At 38.4% G+C, this 13,219-nt stretch overlaps 1 protein-coding gene across 1 annotated transcript in view; it reads right to left on the bottom strand.

Moving 5' to 3' along the window:
- LOC119888424 (ecto-NOX disulfide-thiol exchanger 2-like) overlaps nt 1-13,219 on the bottom strand; it is a 206,533-nt gene that overhangs the window by 87,516 nt on the left and 105,798 nt on the right. The window contains exon 3 of the mRNA XM_038698979.1: nt 2,747-2,872. Coding sequence (XP_038554907.1) covers nt 2,747-2,872 — 126 coding nt within the window. The remainder of the gene's footprint in view (nt 1-2,746; nt 2,873-13,219) is intronic.

Below are 13,219 nucleotides of genomic sequence, written 5' to 3'. Positions count from 1 at the left end.
ACTGGAATATTTTCAGCTACTGACCTAATGTGACCTGACCAACGCAGCCGCTACAGTAGTTATCCATCATAACCTAAGTTCTATGAGCGCACACTCTGACAAGTCTCTTTCGATGGAACAGTTTGACATTTTGGGAAGTAGGATTATTCGCATAGAAGATTGATACAGATCTCAAATCTGTCAATTAAACATGAAGCCCCAGCAAGCCGGCGGTAAGCTTTGCTTAGTATAGACTGGAAACAGAGGGAAGCAGCTGGCCTGGCTCTGTCCAAATGTAACAAAATTGTGACTCCAAAGCTCACCAGTTAACATGTTATTATTTGTTTGTATAAATTTGAGCACGGACCAATTGATTTTCAACTTATTTTTGCCGTTTTTGCTGTTTTCAGTCCAAAAACAGCTGTTTTCTGTGTCAATAGAGCTGCAGGCTGCCATCTTGGTATTGCACAAAAGCTGCTCTTAGGTTTCGTTTCACTGGTCAAAATGAAGGTGAAAAGAAGTGTTGCTTTGGAGCAGACGGTTTACTGGCCGACTTGTGAAAATATCATATTTTCCCTTATTGCATCTCCATTTACTCTTTAATAGAAAAATAAATAGGTTCATTTACAGTTGATTCCTTAGTTTCTGGCCTATCAAAGAAGACCAGAATTATGCGTCTAGGCCTAATAGTTGAGGAGTTATTACTGATTTATTTTGGGTATGTGATTTTAGGTGTTTTTCCTGGAAATAGGTGTTACATTTACATTTATTCACTTAGCTGATGCTTTTATCCAAAGCGACTTACAATTGCTATTTATGTCAGAGGTCGCACGCCTCTGGAGCAACTAGAGGTTAAGTGTATTGCTCAGGGACACAGTGGTGGATGGGTCACAGTGGGGGATTGAACCCGGGTCTCTCACACCAAAGTGTTAGTTTCCAAGTGGTTAAAACCTTAGAAAATCTGAAGTGTAAGAAAGACAATTTGTGGTTTTACAGAGGGTGTTGTGCACCAGACTTTTTCTTTGCTGGGATAAGTGAGTTTTTTTGTCACCGTGACATTGCCCAGCAACTACCGGATGAATTGTTTGTTTATACACTTCAGCTTTTATGCAGAATAAACATATGAGATATACGTGTTCATTAATGAGCTTTGGAGGTGCTGGTACATGGATTTTGTTACCTTTGGACAGACCCGGAAAGCTGTTTCCCCCCTGCTTTCAGTCAATATATTAAGCTAAGCTAACCGTCTGATGCCTGTAGCCGCACATTTAGGATGCTTTCACTCCTAACCTGTTTGGTTTGGTAAAAATTAACCCTGGTGCATTTGCCCGGCTAGTCCGCTTTCAAGCAGACTCTTTAGCGGATTGCTTCTGATATGAAAGCAAACAAACCAGCCATAGGATTTTATGATAGCAGATATGTGATTTTAGCATTTTAGCACATCAATTTTCCCTGATTAATGGGTCAAAAGCTGTTAAAAATGCTGTGCTTGTACTCTGTGTACAGTGTCAGTTCATTAGTCCATTAAAAAGTGTGTGACAGAAATTTCACAGTAATAAAAAATCATTATTGTACAAGATGCCTCCTTTTCTTCTTGTCTCTATGTCATTATTCATAACTTGCTGTCAATTTGCAGTCATATAATTAGATATTTCTTCGTGAGCTTGTAAATTTTTTATACTAAATGACATAAATATCCAGTTGAGAAGTATTACAGTGCTGCATAAATGTCATTCACCGGAATTTGATTTCCCCACATGGGTCCTGACGAGGATGACAATCACCAAAATGTATAACTTCCATGTTAACTCCTCTTAGTTTGTTTGTAAAAAGTCAATGTGAACAGGAACCAGACCAGAACTTTTCCCTTGGACCAAATGAATCAAATTACAGGTGCGAAAGCCCCTTAATGCACAGACATGAGAGATCTTCGATCTTCTCATCAAACTCTGGGCAAGAAATCTAAATATTTCCAAAAATGCAGACATTTTTCACCTACACTAAAACTTGCATGGGCTCAGCCCATCAGGATGAACCTATTCAAGCGCTTGGGGGCTGTATGAGGATTACTTACTCTTCAGTGACTAGTGGCACAGCAAGGGAACACGTTAAAGGGGTTGCCACGTATACTGTAAACACCCTGAGCTCCAGCTGGACTTTCAGTCAGAGAAGGATGAGTTATCACCCCCACGGGCCCCACAGAAGTATGACAACATAACATGTCATCATCCTCTACACACATATTTGGCATTTTCAAACCTTTACTTAAGCAGAAAAATAAGCTAACAGCACATCCTTAATTATAACTGCCTGGGGGAGTAGATGCAGAGGAGGGGAGGCTTCAGACATTCAAACGGTGATGCATCAGGAGAAGCCCAGTGCGATGAGTACAACTGCTCCAGTGCTGATGTTCACCGACTTGCTCAAGGGCACTTTGAGGGCAGCAGAGGGGGAGGAAACGTTGTTACTCATCTGTCCTCCTACACACATTTTTCTAGCCTCTCTGTGCATTCAAGCCAGCAACCAAAAAAAGGTTTTGTAACTTTTAGGTGGTTGTTTCTCCCACCTCTAAACATGTAGGCAGCTATACCTTACTTACAGTACATCTTCTAACTGCAAGTGTCAACATAAATCTAACAAATTCAGGCTTATTTATGAGCTGTGGGATAGAAATTCCCACATCAATATATTCACTATACAAAACAATGCACTTTTGTGTGCCACCATGTGACCTGTTTTGCAGCATCTAGCACGTTACCTGTGGTACCTGGCATAAGCTGCCTTCCAGTCATGCTTATCGGAGGCATCCCCAGGTTGCTCATGGCTGTTGCCCAGGCGCTGGGGTCTGACATGGGCATCGTCATGGATTTAGAAGCTATGTTACAGTTCCCGTCTGGAGAGAGACAGACAAGAGGAATGAGAAAGTGAGATTTAAAATCCCCCTTTGGCATTGTTATTCTTGTGGTACAAAGAGATGTGCAATGATTTGGATGGGTTACAGGAAAGTCCAAGGTCAAAGCCAGAATTACATTTTAAGGGTGTCAGTTCTTTGGCTTCCTTTTAGGACAAAATCTCTGTACCTTATTGACATGAGTGCTTTGTGATCTCCACCCTCATTTAAATTCTGCGTTCTGTCACAGGAGAGACAAGAGGAGAGGTCACTGTGACCCTGCATTCAGTTCAGACTCTGTATTGACTTTTACAACACTGTCATTTAGGAAATATTCCTGTTCATGCAGTTGTTTGTTGTTCTTCTTCTGCTTAGTCGTTCAACAGCCTAGCCTCTTGGCACTTCCTGTCTCAGCGACCTATGGTCTCTGCTAAAAAGGTTGCAGCTGCTCTGACTTAAAATGCTGTCCCACACATGCACAGAGACAAAGCCAAGCGAACAGACACTGAAATCTTTCAAACTGAGTCTTACAAAATGTTCAGAACACTCACTGTAAGTTAAAGTAAAAATCCTGAACTTAAACTTCTATTCATAAGCTTAAGCAGTTTATCAAATTTCTCACAACTAAGAAATGCTCTTAAATTCAAGAAAGCTCCAGCAATTTCATAAGTTGTTTTTTCTACATTAATCAGCATGATACAACATTAATAAAGTTGGCATTGATTTTATTTGGGATCACTTTCCATTCATCTTCATTGTCTGCACTTGTAGGGTATATCATTGTCTCTGATCATACATGTGATTGATTGTACGATTACTTGACAGCTGCTCTTTAAATTTACTCTTACACTTCACTGTAAGAAGAAGTAACTAAGTAATAACATGTTTTTGATAAACGTGTTATTCCTTACACTCAAGGACATTTTTTATACTAAATTGCCCTCTACTGCATTGTGCAGTGTAATTCTCAGAAGTCTGATAAATACAAGCCTTGACCAAAGTTTAATTTGATACACATTACACAAAGCCATGAAGCAGCATGCATTCAGCGTAACATTACCTCAGAGCAAAGTAGAAATCCAGACATTATATTTTCCGAGGCATAAAAAACAGAATTTCTCCAACATACCGCTACAAATGCACTTATCAGCTGCCACACAAAACCTCAGGCTCATGGTTCTCTGCCAAGCCTTAAGTCTTACATAGAAAAGCAAACATATTCAGATCCCCATAGATAAAAACCCTGCAGTTAAGTCAACAGGAAGACATCATACAGCCACCAGCGGTGCATTCTCCTGATTTGGAGTTCATTTCACAGCTCTAAGTAGTTTTACAACTCTTGCTGGTTGAGCTCCTGCTGGCAGACCTGTAAATTACCAAGCCACAAGCCTGGCTTCCTCTTCCCTGACACTAGGTTTAACTGTGGTAATACAAACAGCACAGAACAGCACTGGGATTTTAAAAGTTTTTCCCAATGCTGGGTTTACTTCACAATGTGTGTGTGTGTGTGTGTGTGTGTAGTCCATCGCTTGTTCTGTTGTCTGTATATATATATATATATATATATATATATATATATAATACTAACATGCTAAGCAATTTCACTATCACACTGACAGCACACGCTGAGATGTTTCTTGTACTGCTTCTCTAAACATAAGCTAGTTTAAATGTTTATACAAAAAAACAGACAGATGTTTCCCACTTGACTGTAAATATGACATTTCAAATAAACATTTATAACATTTATTTATTACAATAATATATTCTGGCCACAGCTTGACCATTTATATTTAATTGCAATGATTAAGGCTGTGCTTTGCATTTTGTGAATAGGCTCTGACAAAGGGGAAGCCACCCAACCAGCGCGCTTGCCATATAGCAACAGGACTGTTTTATATTGCCTTTCATTCTGCTAATTAATATTCTTCTAAACATTCCACTAACACAACAACAGCCTCCCCACTCAGACCTACTCATTATAAGTTGTCTGTATGTTTCCAAGGCAAGGCCCAATAACACCTCCATTGTTGTGGTGTTGCTATGTTAGTGTCCCTGACAAGAGCTTCACAGGACTGTTAACTGCTTACAACCCCATTAGCTGTACTGCTAACTGGGCGGCAGTACATTCAGAGGAGAGATAATACAGTGGGAGGAGAGGAATGGTGAAACATAAAGGTTAACGACACATCCATGATCATTTTAATGCAGGTTTACAACACTAGGATAAGTGTCTATTTGAAAACGAATGCAGGATTTAACAATAAACTGCCTACTCTCCTGCTGGCAGTAAGATGCTGATTTGGACTGGAAAAGAGGTCAGAAACTGGCCCAGTTGGGCTTGTGCCCAGAAATAGCTTCCTGACTACTATTTCTCACCCGGTGACGCTGTTATCAGTCCTCTGCGATCGGCCCACTCTCCACTTTCTTACGTCTTTTTTAACAAATCAGATTGCGTGCCAGCTCAGAGTTAGTCAGAGAGTAGTGTGGTGTGTCTGTGGAGGCTGCTACTTTGAATTACAAAGCAAGGAAAAGCATCAGTTACCCATTAGGTGAAAATGATGAATCAGCCTTCACAAGTTTTGTACCATTTGTCAGCAATAAGGTCTTCAGAGCTGGCTGAGTTTCTAAAGGAACATTTGCAACAGTTGTCACATCCTCATGCCAATAATGGCAACAAATGCCACCAAATGTAGCCAGTAACACCTACAGTAGCCTGGGTGATTGTAAAGTGATTACTTGACAACCATCTTTAGATGTGAAAAATGTGTCAGCAAGACGACTATTCACTTGGTTTGTATTAGTAATCACACAAGCCATTAGTTGGTCAGCTTAGTTGGCAGCTCAATACTACAAATGTTTAAATATCTAGCCATAACTCTTAAACTATTTATCCTTCATTAAATTATTTACATTGGTCTATAAAAAATAACAATCTTTTTTATACAGATAGTACAAAATGCTGATTATTTCAGTTTTTGACATCTTTGTATAAACTTGTGCTTGGTCAAGTGTGAAAGATTATTCTTGACCGAGGTATGTCCTTGGTCATTTGCTGAGGTCACTCCAATGTTAATCATAAAAGCACATTTGCCTTCTAGCCCTTTCAGAATCAGAATCAGAAATACTTTATTGATCCCCGAGGGGAAATCTTTTGTCACAATTGCACACTTGTCAAAGATAGATAGATAAAGCGTATATAAACATAAGAGTATAAATATAAAATATAAAGACAAAAATAAAGGATTGTGGGTATGTACAATATTTACATTAATATCAGTTATTATGGTGAACCAAAAAGAACTAGTGAATAAATAGCAGCAGAGAATATTGCACATTAATTATTAAACAGATAATATTGCACAAAAATACATAATACGGTCCACTTTAAAAACTAATTAAGTGTCCATGTGTCAGACACTTAGAGGGAGGACTTCCTGTGGCGCTCTGTGGTGCATTTTGGGGGAATGAGTCTTGCACTGAAAGTGCTCCTGTGTTTGAGCAACACGTCGTGGAGTGGGTGGGAGACATCCTCCTCTCTGACACAACCGACAGAGAGTCCAGCTCCACCCCCACAACGTCACTGGCCTTGCAGATCAGTTTGTCGAGTCTGTTAGCGTCTGCTGCCCTCAGCCTGCTGCCCCAGCATGCAATAGCAAACAAGATAGCACTGACCACCACAGACTCATAAAACATCCTCAGCATCGTCCTGCAGATGTTGAAGGACCTCAGCCTCCTCAGAAAATAGAGACGGCTTTGGCCCTTCCTGTAGAGGGCTTGAGTGTTCTTGGCCCAGTCCAGTTTATTGTCAATGTGCACTCTCAGGTATTTAGAATCCTCCACAATGTCCACACTGACCCCCTGGATGGAAACAGGGGTCACTGGTGCCTTTGCTCTCCTTAGATCCACAATCAGCTCCATAGTCTTTACCCGAGTCCCCCACCACAGCTTTGAATCTAAACAAATCTAAATTAATGTCGTGTGGACAATCTATCTGTGTGTAAACCCTCCTCACATAATGGCACTATAATTTGTTTTCCTCATTTAATCATGGACCTAATGGATAGCTCCTTTTGCTAACATGTCATTTGATACACTCAAATATGATGGTCTCGATGTCGCTGATGCACACTGACTTTCCCAGAAAAAAAGTTTATAATCTGTCTCCTACCCAAACTAAGTGGATCCATATGTCCAACTGATTTAAGATTTGGTAACTACATTTCACAACTTTACTGTGTTTTCAGTGAGAGATGACTGGTGGTTTTGTATCTATAGAACCAACAAAGCAGGTAAGATAAGCACACATTCAGTCAAAAGAATGTGCAGCTCAATAAAACAGAGGCAAACAGAGACAACAAACTAAACCATACATATAAACTATTTTAATATTGCACCAGCACAGTCATCTCTTAAAGGGTTTTTCTGAATATATTTGATGTTATTTGATCTGTCAGATATTTGCTTTTCATTTCATCATGCTCACATCCTGCTCACATCATCTGTCAGACACAATAAACAGCCCCAGTAATGTGAAAAACCAATTCACACCACCTTCACTCTATGAAGCCATGTGCCTCATTATAAGAGTCACAGTTCAAAGCCCTTAACTTTCAAGCTAGCGGTTCAAGGGAAAATTGTAATAACAGGGTCAAGGTTAAGACAAAGTCTGATAGCTGCTGATAATGAGTCAAAAACCATCAGAGAGAGACATCTGGGACAACTCATCTCGATCATGCCTTGATTCTTTGGTTTGGTTTGTCCAAAAGCCAATTAAACATGAGGTACCACGCTGTTCCACACAATTATTTGCTGAAGTTGTGGCTCAGACACTGATCAAGTCATAAAGCGACCTGAAAAGATGTCATGTTAACTAAACTCAGTGGGGGTAATACAGCAGCTGATTGGAGTTGGATAACCGTGTAGAAACATGTCCTCTTTTGGCTTTTATAACTGACTGTGGATCCTTGTGTGTATGTGCCATGATTTTGCATAAGCTACATAGGTAGGTTAATACTGATACAGTAAATGCAAAATGTTTACCATCAACATGTATTTGTGTTTCCAACAATATCTGCTCATGGCAACTAAATCATCATTAAACCCTACATGTTTAGAGGAGTAGTTTGACAGGTTAGGGGTAAAAAATATTCTAATTCACTTGCCTGCTGAGAGTTAAAATAAAAAACTCTCATGTCTGTACGGTAATTATGAAGCTAGAGCCAGCAAAAACCAGTGGGGGGACAACAGCTAGCATGGTTCTGTTCGTCTGAAAAACAGAATCTGCCCACCAGCTTCTCTACGGCTCAGCTAATTAACATGTTAGGGTTAAAAAAAAAAACATATACAACCTAAGGCTAGCATTTTGCTGGTCAAGTTGCATTGTGGGTAATGTAGGTGCCAGGTTTTGATAAGAATGAGGAATGTGTGAAGATAATATGCATCGATTTTGATTTTTTGTATCAAAAAGAAGTGCAAAGCTAAGTTGGTAGAGTCCTCTTTGAAAGTTAGGCAATGGCTGTGGTAAGGATTACATATTGAAATAGTCCATATTGAATCCTGCCTTGATGAGACAAATGTGAAGTCTCAAAGTATCACTGGCAAACCTTACTTGATCCAGAGTTATCAAAAGCCTGGAGAGAAAACCAAAATAAATATGTATGACAACATTATGAGTGGCTATTTTTAGAATTATTAGAATTTGTAGATCCACAATTGAAAGGGCAGTCTACACAAAGCTGAATCACCTGCAAAAAAGACTTTAAGCTTCAAGAACTTTAGAAGCCAAATGCTTAGTTAGTCTCACTCAGTCTATTCATATTTCCAATTAAATGACTTTATATAACTAATTATAACAAGTTATAACTAAATATAACTTTTCTCTTTTCTCTGCCAAAGACTCCCTGAAGACCGCTTTCTTTTCTGACTCAATAGTTTGTCTCTAAAACTAAACATGAATATCGACATACTGTTCAGCAGTTCAGAGCATACAGTACATTGTCAGTAATTGTCATACATCTAATGATGAATGAGAAGCTATCCCTGTGCGTGTAGTGCCAAATTACATTGAAGATTTAATTAGGCAGAGACAAATTTTTCAGTGCATGTCATTTTCTTTGTGCCTTTTTTATGACTTGCTTTTTCCTGCTGTGTCAGAAATTGTAAAATGTCAACTTAGAAGCTGAGTCTAACTGCTTCTATTCACTGATCTTGTGAGCAAATTCAGCAGTATTTCTGCCTACTAACATCTAATATACGTACATATATGGTAAATGTTGTTTTGGTAAAAAAACTGTGCAGCAATTCAATGAGAAATAAAAATTATTCTCTTCGCACTGTTTTGGGGTCTAATAAGTCAATTTGTGGTTTGCCTGTGGTGGTAGAGGAATTTCCTGCAGTATATTACATTTGCTTTTTCTGCCTCTGATCATGTAATTTCATTTCCATTAAAGAGCCAGAGTGTACCTTCTGCTATACAGTACTTTCTGTCAGTTTGGTCTGAACCCCACAACCAATTGCTTTGAATCCACTGACACTCTCTTTGCCAGTCAAGGGTGCATTCATTATTTAACATACAGTTAAAGCAACAGGTAGGAACCTTCAGATACAGTAGTCCTTTATTTTTATCGTGTGTTTGCAAGTGTTTGAACTTATTTCCTTCACAAAGGCAGAATTACTGGATAAAATGAGTAAAAAATTGTCCTTAAATAAAACTGAAGGCCACAATTCAAGTTAAAAATCATTCTTTCACCTGTGATTGTTGCAACAAAGCAAGTTATTGCTTTTATGCTACATGATTTTTAACAAGGTGTTCCCAATATGCTGAATATGTAGGTTTCTCTATTGTGTAACTTTTTTAATAATTGATATTGACAGGCTTGCAGTCCTTCTGAAGGGACTGTCTGGTTAAAATGAATTTGCCAATGGGAAGTTGATTCCCCTTGTGCCCCAGAGTCATAAGCTTGTGAACTCTCAGGATTGATTTCAGACTGAGGTCCACTGATCTTCTGGACTCTGATGATTGGCCTTTAGCTCCACTAAACGCTCCCTCGGGGGGGTGGGGCTGATGGGAAATGAAGCCATTTTAAGGCCTATTGGCTGTAAACCTCCCAGCCAAGAGAGAAGCCGGGGGGACCCTTTCATTCAGTGAGCAAGCTTTCAAAAGGAAACCACTATCGTAAAGGGAGAGAGAGAGAGATGGAGAAGAGAGTGAGTGAGTGAGTGAGTGAGAGCACGAGAGAGAAAGAAAGAAAGAAAGAAAGAAAGAAAGAAAGAAAGAAAGAAAGAAAGAAAGAAAGAAGCTCATGACAAAAGTAAGAAAAGAAAAAAGGATTTACGTGTAATAAATGCAAAATATATAGTAATATATATACTTAATTATATTAACTTATATTTAATAATATATTGGTTAACTGGAATGAATATGAAAACAATAACTTATTATTTTAAAAATAACCAACACACATTTTTCCTAGAGGGAAAAATCACACTATTAATCACAGACTTATTCTAAAACAAAATTTGTATACGCAAATGTATTTGCATGCTTACATTAATTGGGGATGGGGAGGTAGCACTTTCTGCACTATTAGTTAATTTAGGTCTGATGTATGTAAGGTGAGATCTGATCATTTACATGGAAAGTGAAACCTCACAGGCTCTTCGAGCAAGTTCATCCTTAATCATAAAAAGACACAACAGGCACAATAAAATGCATGGATAGCAAAACTGCCTTCTAGTGGTGGATGGCTTCTTGACCTTACTGCGTTTGTGTTTGTGTGTGTGTGTGTGTGTATGTGCACATGTGTCTTTATACATCCTCCTCACCTACACACAACATCAGCACAACCAGGCAAGTGAAACTACATCAGCACAAAACTTGGATCATCCCAACCGAGAGCAATCTATCATAAATTTAACTGTAGCCAGAGAGTAGCAGTTGAAAACAACTGTAATGAAAGAGTGAACACACACTCTCACACCAATCCAGTCTCATAAAACTGTTTTGCACTTACAATAAAGTTTTGCAAACAAAAAGCAGGCAAGGATGTTCAGTGCCAATACAAAAATGTAGATGTTAAGTTTGGATCCTTTTATGATTCAACATTGTGATGGCATGAGGTTTTCCACAAATGTAATATACAATAGCCAAATAGGTGCATAGGAGCACAGCAATAGAACACATTACTGCACACACACACATAGGAATAGTACGTTAACACACAGTTGCTCTCACACACATCATGCTTGCTTGTCAGTCACTCAGCCTTCTTCCCTTGTGCACAAATGCACAGATACAAACAACACAACATTGTTAATAATTTATATCCTCCCTTATCGACTGCTTTGATCTGTAAGTTACAGTCCTGTAGCTATGTAGCTACCAATGACGTAATGTTGTCTTTTAAGAAGTTGTGTATATATATATATATATATATATATACACACACACACACACACACACACACACACATATATATATACATATACACACACATATACACACACACACACACACACACATATATATATGTGTACACACATATACATATAATACACATACATATAAAAACACAGAACAGCAATAATAAGGAGGGTGCTCGGGTAAAATAGCCTGAACTTCACAGTCAGGAAAGAAACTAAGTTACTGTGTCATTGTGCTGCTAAAGATTTTGGAATGACAAGGTTTCCTAATACTATTTGCTCTCAACTGCTGTGCCTTCATATATCATAATCTTTGCCGACAGGAAATATGCAGGAAATGAGGCACAGGCAGATAGTTGTGTGTGCAGTGATTAACCAAAATATTTCAGTGATGCCTTATTTGTCACTATATACCTCTTTTTATTTATTTGCAAATAAGAATTATATGTATAGTACTGTATTTTTTTATTTTAAAGGGCATTTTATGTATTGGTATATTTACAATATAATTATACAATTTTATGCAACTTCCTTGAATCTGTGGAACATATAGTGCCATAGTTGGCTGTGCCACCTCCCTTGCTCCAACTGTTTTTGCTATTTTTCCGTCTGTTGTGTTTTTTGTCTGTCCCCTCTTCTGTGTGTTGTCTGGGTGTGGCGCTCCGGTCTCTCTCCCTGGCTACATCCCTGTGACTCATCCCGTAATCAAGACCTGCAGTATATAAAGCACAACTCTTCACTCCATCCTCTGCCATATCCACCTTTGCAGTATTCACACAAAGGCCAACTTCTGAATCTCGCCCAGTGTTTTGCTCATGTTGCTTGACTTTTTGCCTGAGTCTGTTTTTGCTTGTGCCTCAGGTGTTGTTCCCTGAGAGATTACGGCCTGTCTGCCTCCTTCAGTGCCTCTCTTGTTTTTCCACCGCCTGCCTGCCTTTTTCACAAGTCTGCAAGCAAGCAATGTGTGAATGTGTGAATCTGAGAATTTCCTTTTGCAACCTCGTCTGTGTCCTGCTACTGGGTTCTTAGGAGGAGTACTAAACATAACAGCTAGTCATTTTTTTAAGTTTCTCCCTTTGTTGTACTATATGCCATGTGTAACTTTCGGTTGTTTGGATGAACTTGAGTAATGAGTGTTAGAACACCTGTCAGATCATTTAGAGCAAAACCTAAAAGATAACTGCAGTTGTGCTCCTCTGCTCAATTTGTTTGACAGTGATAGGGTTTTCAATACAATAAGAAACTGAACTGAAAAGGCGTAATTTCCAAATTGGCCAGCTTGTGTTGGATTCTAGTCCAATTTTCTATGTGTTGGCATTGACAGTATTTTGAAGTGAATATTGTTACTCTAAAATGCATTGAAGTGAATGTATAGTACATTCTTCTAAATGTTCTCAGATCAGATTACAGTACAATAAAACCAGAGGGGATCAATTAGTTTAGTTAGAGCTGTGTTGTGTAAGACCTACAATTTATCTTCATTGAGTTCAGCTCTGCATTTGCAAGAAAAAATAAAACACTAGCAAAAAAAATAGCCAAAAAGCATGAAGTTAAATCATCAACACAAACAAAAATATTTAAACCAAAATAATGCTGTCTGTGTAAGATATCTGAATGTGTGTTGAGCAGTGACATATTTCTGTGTAAAGAAAAATTCAGCCACGTAGAATAATTTTGTGGTCTACTTGGAAATTATCTTGTCAGTGTTTTTTTTTTACCACTATATAGCTTTAGAGCCACTTAGCTAAATCTAATTCAGTTGAAAGTTATTTTTAATGCTCTTATTAATTAATTTATATTTTATATATATATATATATATAATATTTTTTAATATTAATTTTTATTTGACAACTGTACAATTGGATTTCTTCACATATTCCAACAAATAACTACAGTATATTTCGCAACAATCTGTTGTAGAATGA

The sequence above is a fragment of the Micropterus salmoides genome, unplaced genomic scaffold (assembly GCF_014851395.1).
Source record: "Micropterus salmoides isolate LMB-PRFRI ecotype aquatic unplaced genomic scaffold, ASM1485139v1 Ms_hic_scaffold_5, whole genome shotgun sequence".
NCBI lineage: Eukaryota > Metazoa > Chordata > Actinopteri > Centrarchiformes > Centrarchidae > Micropterus > Micropterus salmoides.
Note: the sequence above shows the minus strand (reverse complement) of the source record. Positions and strands in the feature narration are given on the sequence as shown.